This window comes from Neodiprion virginianus, chromosome 5, assembly GCF_021901495.1.
Source record: "Neodiprion virginianus isolate iyNeoVirg1 chromosome 5, iyNeoVirg1.1, whole genome shotgun sequence".
Classification (NCBI taxonomy): domain Eukaryota; kingdom Metazoa; phylum Arthropoda; class Insecta; order Hymenoptera; family Diprionidae; genus Neodiprion; species Neodiprion virginianus.
In genome coordinates, this window is record NC_060881.1 from 5,041,467 (window position 1) to 5,062,663 (window position 21,197).

The 21,197-nt window shown below is 42.0% G+C and overlaps 1 protein-coding gene across 1 annotated transcript in view; it reads left to right on the forward strand.

The window, feature by feature from the left end:
* LOC124306003 (laccase-5-like) overlaps positions 1 to 19,776 on the forward strand; it is a 33,049-nt gene extending 13,273 nt beyond the window's left edge. The window contains exons 2-10 of the mRNA XM_046766095.1: positions 13,216 to 13,591; positions 13,685 to 13,969; positions 14,496 to 14,769; positions 14,857 to 15,061; positions 15,296 to 15,480; positions 15,568 to 15,763; positions 15,861 to 16,073; positions 16,184 to 16,414; positions 16,511 to 19,776. Coding sequence (XP_046622051.1) covers positions 13,216 to 13,591; positions 13,685 to 13,969; positions 14,496 to 14,769; positions 14,857 to 15,061; positions 15,296 to 15,480; positions 15,568 to 15,763; positions 15,861 to 16,073; positions 16,184 to 16,414; positions 16,511 to 16,686 — 2,141 coding nt within the window. The 3' untranslated portion in view covers positions 16,687 to 19,776. The remainder of the gene's footprint in view (positions 1 to 13,215; positions 13,592 to 13,684; positions 13,970 to 14,495; positions 14,770 to 14,856; positions 15,062 to 15,295; positions 15,481 to 15,567; positions 15,764 to 15,860; positions 16,074 to 16,183; positions 16,415 to 16,510) is intronic.
* Positions 19,777 to 21,197: the final 1,421 nt, after the last annotated feature.

The following is a 21,197-nucleotide window of genomic DNA, read 5'->3' on the forward strand; positions in this document are numbered from 1 at the left end:
TGCCGAGCTATAATATTCCGATCTTTCCATGAGTCACGGTATGTTATACGGTGTAAATAAATTATCCGCTTCTCCCGTCAACTCTCTCTCTCTCTCTCTCTCTCTCTCTCTCTCTCTCTCTCTCTCTCTCTCTCTCTCTCTCTCTCTCTCTCTCTCTCTCTCTCTCTCTCTCCTTCACGCTCGTGTCTGACATGCGTCCGTCCAGTTTCTCTGGATTCATTATTGGCTCGTCATACAGCGATATTGACGTCCAACGGCTTATCGAAAATTATCGGGATAATGATCAGGGTTTCCGTGTAGTTTCTTTATTTTTTCCTTTCCTATATTCTTTTCTCTTTTCTCCTCTCGTGTTTTTCACTTTGCCGTCAATTTGAACGAACTTACATTCGCTTTTTCACGCGCAGCTATCACGGCATCGTGCTAAACAGCTTTCAGCGGTAAACGACTGCAATTCGCGCCGCCTTGTTTAATCCCGATGCAAATAACCGGGTAACACGTCTTCGTAATTCTCTGTATCCTTATACATAAATGCCTGCGTGACGGATAAATACACGTCTCTAGAAACTCGTAATTAACGTATCCAGATAAATCATACGTTGTTAAATGATACGAGGGGAAAATTTTATTCATCTATTTTATATTATATTGATATACATTTTGTATACATTCATACATATGTATACGTATACACGCGCTTATATATGTAAAATTTGTGCACGATAACCGTTGAAGAAAATAACAAACGAGAGATTATATTTTACAATTCTCGCAAAGTCGGTATTTGTAGTATTTAAGTATTTCATTTCATTTCGGTTTCCAAGATAAAAGGACTGTGATTATTTCAAATCAATAACAAATTCAAAAACTTGAATGTAAAAATATGATTCTTTCATTCTTCATTCAAGTTGCATTTTTTCCTTACCTTACAATTCAGCGCGTTCAGGTTTCTTCGAGAAATCTTGATTGCAGTTTCGATTGAATTCCTTACCAATCCCCTCGCAGATGAATAAACTATGTTCTTTTCAAACGTAGAAATTGTTCACTCCGCAAGGTAGTCAAAGTTGTGGTGGACACGCGCTTCTACGATTCGATGGGTAATTCGTATGATAATCGAGAATTTCGAGTAATAGGGGAGAGAGGAAATATTAATAATGCAGAGGATAATTGGTTTGATTGGTAAATATATAATCTAATTATGAACAATTCTGTAAACATTAAAAGCTGACTGTAGTAAAGTGGCCAATGTCAAGAGCAGGTTCGGGTGAAATTGCGCCAGTATATTACCCAACTCGTGCCTACTGCATGCGATCTGTTATTTTAAGTTCACCTGCGTTATTATACAATGCTGAATAAATTCCGACGGACAAGTCGAGCGATTAAACCGCGCGATTATCGAATGCCAACAGCGTTTTTCCTCCCGAAACAAAAAAAATAAAAATAAACTAAAATAAAAGCGATAAAACAAGCGTACTTCTTACAGCCGTTTTAAAAAACGACGCAGCTTCGACGTCCTTCGAGAAATTTAATAATCGAACGCGTGCAACGACAATGCTGACTAGTTTTCTTTTATATCCAGTTCCATGAACGCTGTGGGTACGTAAAATCATGCTATCAAGGATTTATTTCACGTACAGAAATAAAAACTAACGGTTACCACAACGCGAAGGCGTGTTTTATATTAGATAAATTTCATAGACGTAATTATTATTATCATTGTCATATTGTCTACGTGGCAAATTATCCACGCATGCATACACGCATTGATCGATGGTGGAGAAAATATTTATTGTTAGAGAATAGACAGAGAGAGATGCCAATAAAAATAATAACTAATCTCGCTCACGTTATTACATCTATTAAGATTCTAAATTGTTACCTACCGACCTAGCGGCAAATGGAAATATAATTAATCTGGGCATGTGGTAATTAAGCATCTAATGCTTGGAGCCTCTCGACAAGTTGCTAAGTTCCACACTGAAATATACACGATGGGATGTTCTCGCAGTGTGATCAATTATAACTACAGTCTGTGTTTAACGATGAAGAAGACAAACAGCAATTAACGACAAATTATGATCGACGTAGTCTAATGATCCAGGGAAATATATATCAGAAAATAGGAATACAATTTTGAGTAATTTTATTGTCATCGTCAAAAGATAAAGGTCGAAATTTTATTCCGTTTATCGAATTTCACTCAATGATTCTGCAATTCCTATTTTTTCTTATTTTTTTATTTTTTTTTTTTGCTCCCTTTCGTAGCTGGAACGAAACTTCTTTCCCAACTCTACACGAGCATCGTGCGTTAATCGCGTTTACAAATAGCGCGTATCGCATTAAAAAATAAATTTATTATCACATTTGTTTGACTTGTGTTCACGAAACGGTTTATAAATCACGTCTCGCGTGCAGGTTGGCATGATTTTAAAAGAGCGCTTGTTTAGGCCGGTCTATGTAATTAATGTTACGCTGCTGAGAGCCGGCTTGGAGAAAGTGAGCCACAAAGTTCCAAGGTTAAGGGGAAGGGACCTACTCTGATCATTGGTTCAAAAATAGACGCCAGGGAAAATACGCCTATCGGTTAAACATTATTTAAGATCATATTATACCGGTCTCTACGGTGTAACGTATGCGTAATACAATAATTAGAGAGTGAAAAAAAAAAAGAAAAAAAAAACAACCCACCGCAAATTATACACCAAGAAACCTGCAACAGCTGGGAGCGGATGAACGTTATTTTCTTTCTTTTCCTATTTTGTAATTTCATTCCATATTTCACCAGAGTCGGTTCAATTATGTTCACACGCGGTTTCAGACTGCAGGTAGAGACGCTTTACAAAAAAGGACAATTATTCATTAATCTTATAGTGGACTATTTTTGTTCTTCGTTTATCTATTTCTATCGTCGATCTTTTCGTAGTAAAATGTAGAGGCGCGTTCTTTTAAAGTTCTCCCTGAGATTACATTACGTGTTGGCGATAATTATTCTATTGCGTTCGGAATAGTGCGAAGGCGTGAAAAATAAGAAACCGTGGCCGTCGCTGCGTTTCAATTTACACGTTTGCGAAATTTTCAACCTGTTACCGCGTCGCGACGCTCTCGAATATTTTTATCGCAAAAGCGCGTGTAATAATTGCTGCACAATGTTGATCTATACGTTTGTGTTATTTTTTATTTATTTTTTTTGTTTTTAATTTTTATGTCTATTACAGATGTATACGCACGATAATAACACGTTGATTATTGAAACGAAGCGTACAATTCAGAGAGGAGAGAAATTCATTTACCTACCTAGCAACGTCGAGTTCTTTTCTCAACTCCTTGCTTATTTTATATACATAGCTGCGAGATCTTAATTAAGAGTCTTAGGTATGCGATAATTGACACGCGAGGTGAAAATTGAAATCACGGTTATAAAATATTATGATAATTCCAAGCCCCGACGAAAGCACCTGTCTCTAATGAAATTTTAATCCCTAGTCCCGACTGCGGTGTAGTAATTTAATGCAAATCGAATAAATAACGGAACGGAAATTTCGTTCACACAAATTCATTATTGTGTATTTTTTTTTTTTTTTTTTTTTTACGAAGTACGGCACTCGAGTTACTATTAATTCTATTTACACCTCGGGCGGTAATAATATTTTATTTCTCACCTCCTCGTTGATTAATGCGAGATAGTGTAAAAAAAAAAACGTATTTCTATGTGTGTATATGTAACAGTAACGTACATTTTATACGAATAAAATTTCGCCGTGACTGAACGGACAATATGATGAACGTCGATTTATTATTTCAGTAAATCAAAACTCAGCGTTTCACTCCTTCTAGTCCCTGTGTATAAAAAAAAAAAAATTCATATGCATATGTATATATAATAACAATCGAAGTATTAAAAATCCCACGCAGTGAAATTGCACTCGAATATTCTCCAGCATCTTGAATTTTATACCGCACTATATTGTCCCGGAGAATGGAAGAAAGTAAAAAACTGACGCATCTCTGTAATAAGCGATTTATTGTGTGTCTGTGCGTGTAATATATTGCATCCGGGATAAATGAAACAAGTAACGTGAGTTTTTGACGTGAATCAGCGTCCGGCAGTGAAGAAAAAAAAAAAGTGTGATTTCTAAACTGACCAACACGCCCAGATGCAGTCACGCGTGTGGGCAACGTTAAATCAAGATTGAGAATTTTATCGGCTCGTTAAAATGGCAAAGTCACGGTCAGCCACCGGCTATGACCCAGTTAGCTTGAGTTTTGAGCAATAATTTAAGCCGCCGGCACGCGGGCCGAGTTAAATAAATGGGCGGGTGGAAATTAAATGGCACTTTGTCTTCGATACGATTTACGCATGCTGCAGGCACTGTTATAACGGAGGAATTGAGCGATTTCGTTTATATCGAGTTTAACAGTGTGAATATTTAGTTCCTTGTTTCAGCCTCGATCTTCGTCCCGGCTCGAAGACTGAGAATTATTTTTTTTTTTTCCACCCAGGTGGAATTTGGATTTGCTTTCTCTGCTTAGTTGTCACGTAAACAGCCGATTCGAAACTATGGAATACGCCATTTCATAGACCCGGAGACAATTCGTCATTGGTCCAATTTATGGGAAACTATCTCTTCAACGAAATTTACGCGAAGCTTTGTTTGTGGTCATAGATAAACCCCGTTACTAGACAAAGATTGCGAAGTGACGACAATGGCATTAAGCGACACACTGTTATAGTTATATGTTCTGTTCTGTGAGTACGCCTACTTTTCTCGGTGTTGCACATTCATACCCGTGGGAAAGCCTGCGGCCTCACGTTTTGCCTATCGCGATCACGGATTTGCCAACCGAGTAGATACGACCTACAGCTTTCAATTATAAATCCTTAGAACGGTCCTTGAGATGTCACTGGAAATGTCACGAAATTGTTAAGGGGTTATAACTGGTGCAGGATTTTTCTAAAATCGATTTTCTTTTCACTTTCGTAATGTGCGTATATTCAAGTATGTACACGGAAAATTTTATGTCGATCTGACAAATTTTCTCCGAGATCAGATAATACCTCGTATTAACTAAATCTTTTTTGTCTTTTCATTTCGGATGATCCAGTCCAGAGATATCTTGCTCACGACAAGACGCCTTTTTTTAAGATAGCAGATTTACAAATCATTATTTTTACAAAAATAAAAATATCAGAACGAAGTTCAATGTCACCCCAATATGTATATAAACTTCTATATTAATAAATTGAAACGTCTCTTCGTGACAAATTCTTGAAAAATCGCTTTTTCCAGTCTCCCGACCACGTCTAACCCCTTAAATTTAACGCAGGTGAAAATCGTTTCCATTTGAATTTTATGCTCTTATTAGTAGTCGTTCCTCCTACGATTGGTGCACTTCGAGTTTACTCAGCTGTGAATGATTTCAAGCTGGATGAGGATCCTTGAGCGTGCTGAAATATAGGGTAAAGACCAGGTACGCAATTTCCGCTACTCACTCTCAGACGGTCTAATGATCCGTGACGCGATGATAGCTGCGGAAGATATCGCCGATCGTCCACAGGGATGTAGTTATCACGTGGCGAGATCGGTTCACAGCGGATTCATTCTACCGGATCATCACACCCAGAGGATGCTGCGATTCGATATTCTCCTCCTGTTCCGACGGTAGGAGAACAAGGCGCGTCGGCACAGCGTGATAAATCACTTCTGCGCTTTTAAAGCTGGTCTAGAAACGCAGGAACAACGTTCCGACTGTCCGTTTTCCGCTTCACACAATGTCCGCTTGATGATCGGAGAGTGAACAGGCGTGTCAGGTGATCGTTGGAGATTCGATCGTTACCGTTAAGAGCAGATCGGGAAGTCTCTTTGACGTTTTCCAAGATCGGATGGACTGGGAAGGATTTATCCCAGTCTGCATAACACTGTTGATCTGTAAAACTCAGCATCGATGGAGTTTTACTCAATCGGGAAATTAAGAGCAGATCGGAAAGTCTATTTGACGTTTTCCAAGATCGGATGCACTGGAAACGATTTATCCCAGTCTGCATAACATTGTCGATCTATAAAACTCGATGTCGATGGAGTTCAACTGCGACAGGAATGCCGATTCCATTGAAACTACCAAAGTGGGAAAGTTCCAACTGTAACGCTGCATTTGCACGTTTGACAACAAAAAGCCAGAATCGCGTCCTGCGCATAACGAATACTTTTATAGGTACAGACTACAGATATTATAACGTTAAATTTACGGTAGTATGGCTGGTATGAAATTATGTCTCGAGGGCGAATTGAGTCATGGGCCGAAAATAATAGTGACGGTTTTTTTTTTTATCCCGAAGAAGTACGACAACGGTCGGTTATGGCGTGACGTGCACAGGATATACCTTACAGTCTTGCAACACGTTGTTCAACCGAATTCGATCAAGTCTCACTGATGGATTCGTAAATATTGCCAACTTTTAAATGCGGACCGAAGCGTTGAACTCGACGTTAGATATACTTACTGCGTCAAAAGCGAAACTAGCGAACGCCCATTGCCCTCGGGTTTTATGAGAAAGATTTCATTACCTCGGGCTGTCTTTAATTGGAGAACATGGAATCGTTATGTTCATCGTTAAATATAAGGTATACCGAAGGTTCGTCTCGGTGTATTTTGCCTCTTCAAACGAACGTTAGACCACCATGAGTGAGGAGTAGGAATGAAATTGGAACAAGGAAAGAGGGAGAAAAAGGACCGGAAGTGTGCAAGAAGGCGGACAACTGCAATGGATGAGCAAGCGGAAACCGCCTGGTCAAAAACGTCGGAATTTTGTTGTTGCGGCATTTGGAGTACCTGCTACAATTCGAAATGGTCGCTTCTAGACTGACTCCCGAGTAATGACGTAACTTGGCATTAAATTGATATTGCACGATGTCCTGCTGGGCGAAATGGGTTAATACACAGTATGAAGAAAAGCACTTTACGTTACGGAATGCGGATTGAAGAAGGTGACCAGCACGACTTCCGGTGGTTTAGTTTCGCGACCACCTACCGTGTCCACGCAACGACGTCGTGCCTAGTTGGTTTTTCTTCTTCTATTTCTTCTTCTTCTTCTTCTTCTTCTAGTAGTAGCGACGAAACTCTTCATTGTCCTGTCAAGGACTCGAGTCGTTTTTACTGGCGTCTAATAGCCGCACTGGCCGATGATGCGATTGTATGAAACTTGGTAAGGAACCGATGAATATCTTCTTTTTCTTTTTCTTTTTGCGCGTTTTGCAAGAATGCTGATCGACTCGGCTCACGCCCAGCGTGATGATGACTCGGCAAGATGCGACAAGGCCAAGGCTAATGCTCTCTTTAACTTGCGTATCGCAGCCAACACTTTCTATCGGCAATGGAGCGGAGAACCGTGGCGCATCGCACTGCGGAGGTTTTCGAGTTTAACGCTGAACGTCCGAGTGACATGTGGATTGGCAAAAAGTTACCCACCTACTTTACATATACACGATCCATCTAAGCTTGGACGTTTTTACGTGAAGAAATAGAATACAAACATATATAACAGTCCACCTAAATGTATACCTGTGCTATTCGTCAAGAATATGTTGGTGTTCCGCTCTTCCCAATCCTCGACACGTTTCTTATTTGACAACCTATTGTTGCTTTCTAAACAATCCTGACAGCACGTAGTGGAAATTCGTTGGTTATTTGTCACGTTTTTTACTCATTACTCCAAAGCTTGTTGGGATATGATAAGGAAGAAAAATGATAACTACACCATGGTCGATAGACCGTAACTTGGAATCTACTCGAACCTGATTTTCAGTATAAAACCTCTTTTGCCAATCTAGTCGAAATTACCGGAGGCGAAGGAAAATTGTGAGAAAAATTTTGTGTCGTTATCGAGAGGAGAAAACTTTCGTTACCATTTGTTCGAACTGTCCGATTCGCCCTCTCTGGGTTCCTCGCTAAACAACCGATCAGATATGTTCACTATCCGAGTATCTTTCTGCCCGGCTTGGCGTGTATATAATGTACAAGTACAGAGTTTGGTCGTTGACTCGTGTACAAGATGTTAATCGCACATCGCCAACAGTAGCCGTGTTTGAAACGGTGCAGTGCCGTTCACGTAACAGCGACGATGTATCTCCGGAGTGGTTAGACTATACATATGGGCGACATACGGCTTGTTGAATATGCGATTCTGAAAATGTTCCGCTTGTCTGATTCGGAGGTCTATTGTAGGTAGGTTGTTAGGTACTTTCTCCGTTTCTCCGCGTGCTTGTTACAACGAGATAAGTTCAAAGTACACACGCACGTCGTCTCGCAATTAGAGGTGCATCGTCTCGTGCACGATGCACGTAGGTACGTACAAGCCGCAGGCCGAAGACGTGCCTGAGGTTCGGAGCAGCTGAGTGAACGAAGATTGAATTTTCAAAAGCCGGTGACGTTGATTGATGCTGGTATAACGAATTCGTTACCGGGACAGAAGCCACGGCTGCTAGTACCAACATCGACGACGTACGAGCGAGGAAACCAGTTTGGTCTTGGAGTATCTCTGGCATCGCTCCTTCCGACTTCCAAGTTCCGAATTCCTCAAATTCTTGGGCTAATTTAACCACCGTCGTGATTCACTTTCCACCTCTCGAAACCCTTTCTACGACTCGACTCCGCCGCTTATGGAAGCTGACGTCCCTGGTATCCAGGAAACTCCGAATACGTTATGTCGTTTGCTCATTCCCCTTGCTTTGCGCATGCTGGATCTACGCGTATATGTGTACGCATCTCATCCAATAACGGATGTTTCCGGTCTCGGTTTTGTATCGTCCCAGATAAAACCAGTCGGAAACCAGCTCGTCTTCCACGACAGTCGACCGACTAGTTTGCTGACACAGTTTCGATCCTAGAACTGACATGCAGCTACACGGACGCTGTGCTCTTCTTCTTCCTTCTTTTTCTTCTTATTCATCTTGATAATTTTTTTTCTCCTCAACAAGGGGCATTGAGTTACCCACATTCACGTTTCGTTTACCTTACAAGATGAGGATACATGCATGCTACAATGCGCTCATTTAACGTGTTATTCTTAATCTTTTTCTCATGCTCAACACCAATTTGCTTAATCGGTCACGCGATGAAAGTCAGCGAGCAAGTCTTCCACACTACTCGCGGCACTTTGTTTTTAACAGCATACCATATCGTAATCACCATTCCGGCTGTTCAAAAATACCCTGAACAGAATCTTGTTCCAATTATTTCTCGGTAGAATTATTTTTGAAATAGGATTTGAAAAAACGCTAGATGTCCGCGTGCCTTTTCGCATTGTTTACATCTTGGCGATCGATGCAATGCAAAGTGTCTTTGGGACCTAATATCGGTTTCTGGTTTCAGTCATGCCGTTTGCGCTTTCTACCCAGTAAAAAGACCGCTGAACGACTCGCTCCGATGCAATTCGATGTTTTTCTACGTTGCGGACCTGTTCAGGGTTTGTGAAATAGACGCTTTAGAGTGCTGCGTTGCCACAGTTGAAACTGAAGCCTGGACAAAACCTCTCTGCACAATGATTCGGCACAGTTCTAGATATCCTCTTTCTACATTCGATGTATTTTCCACATTTGAGTACGAAGCCGATCGGGCTTTACCGCAGTTAGTAATTTTCACCGATTTCGATCGGTCCATGGCTGTTAAAACTTTTGCACAATGCGATAAGCGTTACACAAATTATCGAAGGTATATACATTTGCCGGAACAATTAATTGTGGCCGGTGACCGAGATCGATTTCCAAACGAGGCTTTTTTACGTTCGTATCACGCTGAAATTGTAGCCCAACCCGAATTCCTCTAAACCAATACAACAGGATATTACCTACCTGTAAAGAGTCGATGCGATTCGTTTTACGTCGTCGCGCGAGTTTTTCTTTTCTCTTGCACAGGTAAAATCGTGAAAGAGCGTTAATTATTGCGGGGACAAGATCAGCCCTGACCCAAAATACAGTTATACGGGAAAGCACACAGTGTACATACCATAAAAGTGATTCGAAAATTAAATTTCCTTGTGCAAATGTTTACACGATACGAGTTTGTCAACGTTTTACAATTGTCGTGAAAAATAAACATAGATTGTAACATTTCAACGCCTCTTATCATTTGACGGATAACCGTTACAGTGGAAGTACAAAAGTCTAATTAAACTCTTCCCGAAACCCGGTGTTTTTTCGACCAATGAAAGGGCTGTACAGTTATGTCAACGGATTGTCCAGCCAACCGCGGCGTTATGACCGACTGAATACGGGATAAACCAGCCCGAGACTATCATAATGGATCAATCGTAATAATAATGAGACGACTGAAAGCCGTAGTAGAAAGTAGACACGCGTTACGTTTTTCTGTACAAATATGTATACTTATATATATATATATATATATATATATATATATATATATATATAACCGTACAATTTGCAGCCACTAAAGAATCAGCCCAGTCATTCATTTGGAATTAATTTCTTGCCAGGTATTGTTAATAGGAATTTTACTTTTTTATGCATCATGGATGTAAGACGCACGGATTCGATAATGGCCGGCCAGTCGAAGCTGTTTAGCAATTATTTCGGAATTGAATTGAATTTAATGCAACCAGTGAAATCTATCCCATGGTTTTTATCGATATGTATATATCAGCCTAGCACGCGTTCCGTTTTGCCCCCGATATCATTGTTCCGCTGGCGACAAAAGAATCACCAACCGAATGGTCGAATGCTCCAATTCCCGCTCCCCCATTGTCACGAGTATGATGAATCACCGTGTTCACACTTTCCTTCAAATTTACCGGCAGGATATCAAGTGCCGTTAATATTGTATCGAATTCGACGGCGGACCGCGTGACGAAATTTAAATCGAGTGAAACCGCGGTGATTTCCAATTAGTCGGGGAGAAACACAACGACCTCATCGAAACTTCTTATTGGCACGAGAACGTCGCGATTTGTCCGGAAATTCCGGTTCGTTCATCCGGAACCTCTGATCCCTAGTTTCCGAGTCGCTGCAACCATGCCAAAAGGTTTGAGAATTTACGTAAGAACGTCGGTTGTTTTCAACGACCTTCAGGGTTGTTGAAGAATCGTGTCATCGGCACGTCAAGAGTCTGCGATCTAGTGAAATTAAACGTAATGATATACCAAGGGGAAAAAAATGGTGTGAAAAACGTTTGCGCCGATGTTGTTTGTGTCGTGCTGTTTTATTCGCGACGTGACTTTCGGACTCTCTCTCATTTCGTTGCTCAGCTGCACCTATAATTGCCCGAAATAACAAGAAGTTGCAAATCTCGCGAATATGCGTAATCGGCTTCCATTAATTGGTCTCCGATATACCTACTACCATACCGTTGCGAAGTGCCGATCATTAGGCTAGACGACCTTAACTGGTCCGAGAACCGCTGATCATCGGACAAACCAGAGCACTAATCTATCAATCAGCTTTTAACTGGGTTCGGCCAATTCACAGAGACTACAAAGTGGGCATGGCGGTGGGCCCAACGTCCAGATGTGGATCTCGTTTGTGCAACAGTCTCATGCTTGTTGTCCCCTTTATCAGCCTGTCACTCGTTAGCAGGATCCAGCTTCACGCTGGAGGCAAAGGAGACTTGAAAAGTTCGAAATCGCGTAAAGGCAAGTAAACGTGCGGCGCGAAATGAATGTTCCAGCGGAGGAATTTACGCACGTAGATTCAGTGACGCGAGACGAAAGCAGCGGAGCCAATCTTTAATGCATACGTACCACGGACAAATGCTTCAGCTGAGGGTTACAGACTCTAAGGTCGGTGGCGAAATCGTTCGCCTAGTTTAGCTGGTCCCAGTCGCGACTCGCACGCACCGAGTCCGTAATTGTATCCATAAATTTCGACGTGGTATTTGAAATTTACAGAAATACGCGAAACTTGCACAACGCGCGATACGGTTACTCAAGAGTTTTATCACCGTTGGTTTCTCATTGCCAATGCTACCTTCTGGTCCATGTTCACCTGGCGCTGTAACGAATATCTTTGATACACGGTGGAGTGGGAATAATTCTAGACCGTATAAACGGCCGACTAAAACACCTGTACAAACGTCCAGGTAATTATTATGAAACTATAACGCGTTATGAGAGCAGGTAACAGGTCAGGTTGAAACGAACACTCTAATTGCCTAGGCGTTATGCGGCGAAATGTATGTTACACAACGACTAGGCGGCCCAAAAAGATGACGACGCTTTTGGTCAACGTGCCTGCTCAGTTTGGTCCACTTTCTTCCGACGCTGACCCGCGGAAAGAAACTCGCCTACGTAGGTGAAGAATCTGGCTTATTAGGATCAGCAAGGGCGTTATTGGCTCCGGCTTTCCTTCATTGACTCATCCGATTAACCGGGTCTACGCTTTCTTCGAACAACTGTCGACAAGCTTTTACGCCAGTCAAAGATCACGGAGATAATTACAGGGAAGTTGCAGCAGCATCAACTATGGGTGTAATCATGTTGCGTTCGTGTTAAAAGGTGACGCAACGCGGACCGCGAAAAGATGATCGTTTCACTTCTTTCTACTCGATCGTCGATTCTCGGTCTCGTCTGCGGTTCGCTGAGATTAGTAATATCGCACGCATCGCATGTAGACTTTCATATAAGTAAGTAAAAATCCATTGGCGAACGCGACGTCGGTCAATAATTGACCTCACGATCGGTCTCGAACAACCTAGTAGCACTGCTACAACATTACGCGAGGTCAGGTTGTAGGGAGATCACGGAATGTAGCAATTCCGTGTGCTTAATTGACCGCTGGCAATTAATTTTACCATCTGTTGCCGTGATGCAAAAAGGAGCTTTTTCTTACCCCCGTTTATCCAATTACAACAACTACATACACTCGTGAAAATTTATACTCAACTGACAACCTCAAAGGCGGCGACGCGTTCACTCCTGGCCCTCGAGGCATCGAGAAAACACGAGACTACTGCGTGTTACCCGAGTGAAATAACTCCTCGTGTCCCATGCTATTTATCGAATGCCGCGTTAATACTCGGCTGACAATGCTAAGTGGTTAATTAATCGTTCGCTGCAATGATATTAACGAGCCTTCGAAGAAACATAATATTGAAGAAAGCACTTCCTTCACCTCAAGTTCCCCTCCTCGTCAATGGCACTTCGGCACATGCATTCCGTGCACGCTCTCTCAGTTCAGTAAATAACGTTCCATTGCTTGTTCAAATTTTCAGAAGCTCTCGGCGATGCCATTGACCAATCGACAGCATCGTCTTTCTGGAGTCCAGCCATCAAGACCGGAAATGTGTTCCAGACTCCGGACGATTCCTCCAACTTCTTCTCTTCGACCCACGGTATACTGCAAACTCACCCATTGGGCACCTCCTTCCAAAGCGGATTCGGAGGCATCGACAACCTTGGTAGCAGAGGTTCCACCGTGAGGCCACCCAGGACTCGACCACTCGACTACAGCGAGCGGGCCACCGCCGAACTGAGACGTAATCCATCCCTCTCGGCACCCGATGAGTGTGCTCGGGCATGTCGCGAGGGCGACCCTCCAAGGATTTGCTACTACCACTTCACGTTGGAATTCTACACGGTCCTTGGAGCGTGAGTCCTTTTCTCAATTGCCCCGAGTGATCACAGTGTGACCCGACCTGCGAACCGGATCTAACACTTAATCGATTCCATTTCGTCCAACAGGGCCTGCCAAGTCTGCACTCCGAACGCCACGAACACGGTGTGGAGTCATTGCCAGTGCGTTTTGGCAGACGGTGTGGAGAGAGGAATCCTCACTGCCAACCGAATGGTGCCTGGACCAAGCATCCAGGTCTGCGAAAATGACAAGGTCGTTATAGACGTCGAGAACCACTTGGAAGGAATGGAGGTTACGCTGCATTGGCACGGGATTTGGCAGAAGGGGTCGCAGTACTACGACGGTGTGCCTTTCGTAACTCAGTGCCCGATTCAGCAGGGAACTACATTCAGGTATGTCAGGATAACTTCTTGTCCCGCCCCAGTGACGGCAGCCTTTCTTTATTCTATTACGGATAATTTGTGTGAATTTGGCTCGTGCCACGCGTCAGGAACAGGAAGCACGCTTATGCTCAGGCTGAATCGAGAAACCTGTTTCTTCAGGGACGGTGCAGCGGCGCAATTGTTCCAAGAGAGCGTCGACACATTCGTTGAGCGTAATTGAACATAATTGAATCGAAGATGAAGGAGCTTCGCTCGATTCGGATCAACTGTAGGCGAATGAATTATTACTTTCCCCCTAATAGTCTCCACGTTTACGTAACCAGGCAACTTACGTGTCCGCAGTCACGTTTCCCAGACTCAAATTTCGATAGCCCGGTACAAATAGACTTAACGCTGCTGTTCTCTTCGTCATGACTGGACGTAATGGTTTTGTTTTCTTTTTTTTTTCTATATAATCTGTGAACGAGCGTACCGAACGAACTTCTGCTTGTATTCTTTTCACAACCGTATTTATAAACTGATGATCATTCCGAAGGTATCAATGGACCGCCGACAATGCCGGTACTCACTTCTGGCACGCTCATACCGGTTTGCAAAAAATGGACGGTCTTTACGGAAGCATAGTGGTCCGCCAGCCACCCAACAAAGAGCCTAACAGCAACCTGTACGATTTCGATCTGACAACGCACGTGATACTGATCAGCGACTGGATGCACGAAGATGCCGCTGAACGATTCCCGGGACGTTTGGCCGTCAACACTGGTCAGGATCCGGAAACTGCCCTGATCAACGGAAAAGGACAATTCCGGGTACTTTGATGCTTCGCTCGGTTGGACACGGCGATTGTACGTCTTGCCTCAATGGTATAACTTCATCTCGGTTTCTCTGATTCGCAGGACCCCAATACCGGTTTCATGACCAACACACCGCTCGAAGTATTCACCATCACGCCAGGCCGCAGATATAGGTTCAGGATGATAAACTCCTTCGGTTCCGTTTGCCCGGCTCAAATAACGTTCCAAGGACACACGCTGACCCTGATCGCTACAGACGGAGAACCAGTTCATCCCGTAAACGTCAATACGGTTATTTCATTCTCAGGTAAGGGGGTAAAGGCTCAATCAAGTATAATACGCTCTGCTGGATACCGTAGTATTTTACTCGATTGTGGTATTTTAACTTTCTCGGATGTTATATTGGTAGTTAATGTTGCGAGGTGTAGAGTTTATGACCACTCTGCAAAAATGAACCAGACGCTTCATCAAACTTCGAACGCTTCTTCGAGTGCCAGCGAATGGACAAATTAAGAGCTCTTACCAACCGATTTTACTACAGGTGAACGATATGACTACGTAATAAACGCTGACCAGCCTCCGGGCGCCTACTGGATACAGCTTCGTGGTCTTGGAGAGTGCGGAATAAAGCGAGTTCAGCAACTGGCTATCCTTCGTTACGCAAGAGGACCTCATCAGCCGAGTTCCGACCCACCGACCTACGATGTCGGGCTTCCCCAAGGAGTGGTAAGGGTCACGAGCTGAGCAGAGAAACCCTTGGAGAATCCTCCGATGGTTCTATCCGGTCGCAATCTTACGCCACGGTAATTTCAGGTCCTCAATCCGTTGGACGCCATTTGTAACAGACCGCGTGATGACGCAGTTTGCATAAACCAGCTGAAAAACGCCCGCCACATCGATGAGGGAATCCTGCAAGAAAGACCAGACGTCAAGATATTCTTACCGTTCCGTTTCCTTTTCTACAGACCCGAGGAGGTCTTCCAACCAAACACGTACAATCGATACTTGGGTAAGCCTGCGGTCGTTTTACCGTTGTCTTTGCAACCAGTTAGGAAATGGACTCTTCGTAATGGTGTTGTAAAAAAAACAAAAAATGTTTCTTCCAGTCGCGCCAACCGGCGATCACGTTATTTCACTGGTCGACGAGATATCGTTCACTTTCCCACCGTCGCCGCCGCTTTCCCAGATCGACGATATCCCGCCGGAACAATTCTGCAACGGTGACAATCGTCCGGCCGATTGCGGTGCGAATTGCATGTGCACTCACAAAGTTGACATCCCGCTTAACGCCGTAGTTGAAGTCGTCCTGGTCGACGAAGGTAGGAGACGCGTAACTTGACTCGTTTTACATACGACGCCAATCTCCGGATTACAATGATCCAAGAGTATCGGTTTACCGTACGTTTCTTTCTTTTTCCCCACTCGTCAGTCCAACAGCCGAATTTATCCCATCCGTTCCACTTGCACGGATACGCCTTCAACGTGATCGGCATGGGCAGATCCCCCGACAAGAATGTGAAGAAGATCAACTTGAAGCATGCCCTTGATCTCGACAGGCGAGGTCTTCTCAACAGACAGTTCAATCTTCCGCCGTCGAAGGATACAATTGCTGTGCCAAACAACGGTTACGTCGTATTCAGATTCCGGGCCGATAACCCTGGTCAGTACACAACAACCCCGTGAATGGCGCTTACGTCGCAGCTCGCCACTCTAGTATTCACTCCTTTGAAAATGTGTTTTCAACCTTTCCTAACAGGTTACTGGCTCTTCCACTGTCACTTCTTATTCCACATAGTGATCGGAATGAACCTCGTTCTCCACGTTGGAACTCACGGAGATCTTCCACCTGTACCGCCAAACTTCCCAACGTGCGGAGATCACCTACCACCAATAACGCCGCCGCTTTCGATCGGAAGCTCGATTTACCACTGACCCTAAATCACATAATACCACCACCACCAGTAGCACTACTCTCTACTACCACTCTCAATGAAGCTCAGACGCTGAGACACGCTGGTCCAAAGCACTTTATACTTGTGGTATGAATTACGAAGGCAAGGTGTACAAATGCATGCTGCTGATCTTTGCATCCACACTCAAGGTATATGCTTACTGGTAACTTTTGTCTCAGCGACGAATTACTTCGTCGCGTGCTTTCCTTAGACTGCCACGTCACCGTACCGAACGCACCTTCGTACCATTCTGAAGAAAGTATGAGAAAAAATCTTTTGTCACCGAGATAAAAGTCACCAATGAGCATCTACCTTTAAGGATACTTTTCTCTACACGGAGAGAAAAATCTGAGAAAAATTACCCTGCTGTTACTAATCGTGATGTAAAAGACACCTAATGCAGTTTTTATTGATGCATGTTACAAAAATTATGGGTTTTTATGAAAAAAATTACTACCTTGCTTAGAAACTATGTATTTCGGCAGCACAAGATTTAAAATGTGACTACGCATTTTTCTGATGCAGCACGGTAAAAACTGCATTAGGTGTCTTTTACATCACGATTATAGTAACAGCAGGGTAATTTTTCTCAGATTTTTCTCTCCGTGTAGAGTTGGACAAGGAATCGGGGCGTTTTTGCATCGCTTCTGTATCATTCTCTTATTCCTCATTTTCACCCTTACCCCACTCTCTTCGTCCTAACTGAACTGAAAAAACTGCTCCAAACCCATTGTACGAGCACAACTTTTGCACGATATCAAGTACTTAAAGTGCTTGCTATACCGGTCATCGACCGTGTCGATATTTTCTCCCTGTCCCTCCCTCACAAACTCCTTACTTCATCTTATTTTATTTCAATTCACCTTTTTAATGTTATACACAAGTCGGAAGATCCTGAGAGAGACCTTGACAATGACAATGGGATCGAAGATATTTATTTAAACTCGCGGTATTTCGCGCGATTTATTTATTTTTTACTACGTCATTTATTTTCAATTCTCTTTTCTTCTTCTTCTTTTTCTTCTCCGCTCTGGTGCTTCATCATATTCTCACGATTGATTATTCTTCGCAGAATATGTATACCGGTTTACGAATAGGTGTACGTATATCGAATCAGAGATGAGTAAAATGGGAGGAAAGGTATGCGAAGAATATCACGACGGCGCTATTTCCTTCTGTTTTTAATATATATATATATATAATATATTCATGTTGCAGCTCGTACTCATACGGTATATCCATGTGTGCATGCCGACGAATAGATCGTTAATGTACCCATGCATGTACGTGTACGTACGGAAGTATGTGTGTGTGTATGTGTGTATTTGCACGCGTGTGAATGATTTTATTTAAATGAAAAGTTACTTGAAAATACAGCGACGATCTACGAGAGAAAGAATACGAACGCAAGAAGGTAAGAAAGGAGAAAAGAATGAAAGAAAGAAGGATTAGAATAAATAAAATAAAGCAACAATGTGTGAATGTGTGAACTAACATAATTCTGTATATAATGTAGTGGTAGAAAAATAAAATTTAAATCTATATTAAATTTATTATAATATTATATTATTATATTATTAACGAGGGTGGAACTGGGATAATAGTCTGGAGACACGTCTTGAGGCGAATTCCGCGTGAATTGAAACAAATCGTCACGGAGTTCAGCTCATACGTTCTCACTTCGACGACTCTGGTCTGGTGTTACATTCGATATTTTCACCTTTGATATTTCAACCGGCACAAAACGCTAAGGATTTCGATATTTTGATACGCTTGCTTCGCTTCGTCTTTCCACAATTCACGCAATATTTCTCACCCCATTCGCGCTCTTTACGTATTTCATCATCCCTTTCTACGTCTTCGTTTGAATATTCAACCACCTGTCCCTTTCACCTTTATATACTATCCTCGACTCGACTCGACTCGACTCGACTTGACTCTCTTAATCTTTACACTCACGCATCACGCTCCCTCTTCTTCTCTATTTTTTATAGTAATCTCACCTCATGGACCAAAGCAATGCCAATATCGTGCCTATTGTCATATACTCGTATTGTGTAAAAAGCAGCTGTTACATATTTACTCAGGTAGATCGTGGAACGAGACCCGAGTCGACAACTGTTATTAGTTCGATATACACAATTAATCGCGCACCAAGTAGTCACGTGGTGCGATTGTCAGGGGACTTGTTTGCCATACCGTCTCCGTCTGTCCAAATCACGATTTCTATCTTTTTTTTTCTCTCTCTCTTTTGTAATTCTTCTCTCATCTTATTTTCAGTTTCGTTATTTATTATTATTACTATTATTACTATTATTACAATTATTACAATTATTATTATTTTTATTTTTATTATTATTATTATTATTATTATTATTATTATTATTATCATCATTATTATCATCATTATTATTATTATTGTTGTTGTATTACTATTATAGTCGAATTGAACGTTTGTTGTTTTTCTATCACGTTTCTTTTTTTTTTTTACTTATCTCTATGTCGGGGTCTAAAATTACCAGGCTACTTGGTACTCCACAATTTGTATTCAATTCCCCGGTCTTGATACGAATCGGGGTTGGATTTTTTTCCTACGCGTTTATGTACCGTAACTGCTGATTAGACCTGAGTGTTGACCTGCATCACCAATGCGACTTCGATGATTTCGAATATCAGATACGCGATGAACCTTTGCGGGCTTTTATATGGTTTTATGGGCGATTAATTATCGGAATCCCCGTAGCGTCCGAATAAGTATAAATACGGGACGGGGGGGTGATTGACCACCGGACAGAAAAACGGGCAGTCGATCAATCAGACCAATTTTTCACCGGAAGGATTAACAGGGCTATAATTGAAGTAACACGATGTATAACGTTATGTATATTGCGATACGTTTTTGTAATAAGAATATAATGATATTGTATAGAATTTGAAGAACGGGCGATATATCGCGAGCTGCTGGTCGGTCTGTCGACCAATGCGGTTCTATAACGCACGATCTGACAATTATTCGTTAGGATAAAAGAGATATGTATTTTTAGTAATAAAGTTGTTTTGAAAACTGTTATTGAGCATTTTCATATACGTGTATCAGCGTTTTACTTGGTAAAGAATATTGCCCGCTATTATTATATTTGCCAAAGATTTATACGTAGATAATTAGGAATACTTTATGTAGCTGAAATAGAAAAGTGATCCATGCTATAGATATCTTGAAGATTTGAGCAGTGTCCCAATGACGATAACTTTGGCTCTAATTTTATGCGATGTTTCTATTGCATAAGAATATGAATACTCGTTTGACTTTTTTTACGTTCCAGATGTCACGTCGTCGATGGAAACGGTAAAAATTTGGTATAATAACGAAATACAGTAAAAAGTATGAGAGACGTTTTAGTTATTCTACTTTAAAGCTTTGTAGCCGGCGAAGCTGGAGTGAAATGAAAGACAGAAATTTAGCATTTATACATTCATGTTGCACACTGCGTATGCTGTTAGTTGCTGAGCCATTTCGGCCGGGCCTCATATATCGGATCGTGAATTTTGTTTGCACACGGCACTTCGATCCACACCGAAACAACTAAACGCGTTTTTCCCCCGCCTTTACTGATTCCACTTCTCTTGAGCATCAAACGCTTCTAAAACTACAACTGTAATATCATTGTGGCAAACATCAAACGCTTGAAACTTGTGACAATATAACGTCATCATTGTTCCTAGGAAGAATAACGAGAGTGTTGTTGACATGGGAAGTTTATTCAGAAAATGAGAGCGAAAACTCTTCTCTGATAAACAGAATAAAATGAATCTGAAAATTCTATACGAAACTTGAGGCGAACGTTAGGGGAAAATGTCGAAATAAAGTAATCGTACATGCGTGTACTATTAAAGTACATATGTGTGTGTGTGTGTGTATATATGTATAATATATATATACATGTATACATAGTCACGTGAGTTTGCTATCCCTCGTATTCGTAATAAGTCAGTCCAACATAGCTTTCCGCCTTCGATACTTTTCCTAGACTTTGGCCTAGCTGACAGGCTTGAAAAAATATTATGAAAACGACGATAGGTGAAGCGATGAATGACTGGGATTGACGTACGATTGCACCTATTCGAACAACATGTTATCCCTGGAGAGCAACGAAAGACGTAAATTTTCAAAGACCTTTTGCTGTCGGTCATTCGTTATTGTTATACAACTCAGGATAATTGACCATTACCTGAGTGGAATCAAAATAAGCAACCCCCACCCCAGTTTTAGGATGGAACATTAACTAGAATTGAAAACTGTACTGCTACCGCAAACTACGAAATCGAAAATGTGAAAATAGCACCTATGCCTACAAGTTTATCTTGGGTTCTTAGGAACTTATGCCTTCGGTACGAAGGAATAAAATAATCTTAACATATAGGTGTCACGAAACGAAGAAAAATATTTTTGCTGGGTATCAGTTTACGTTGTAGTTCAATCAACATAAAGTC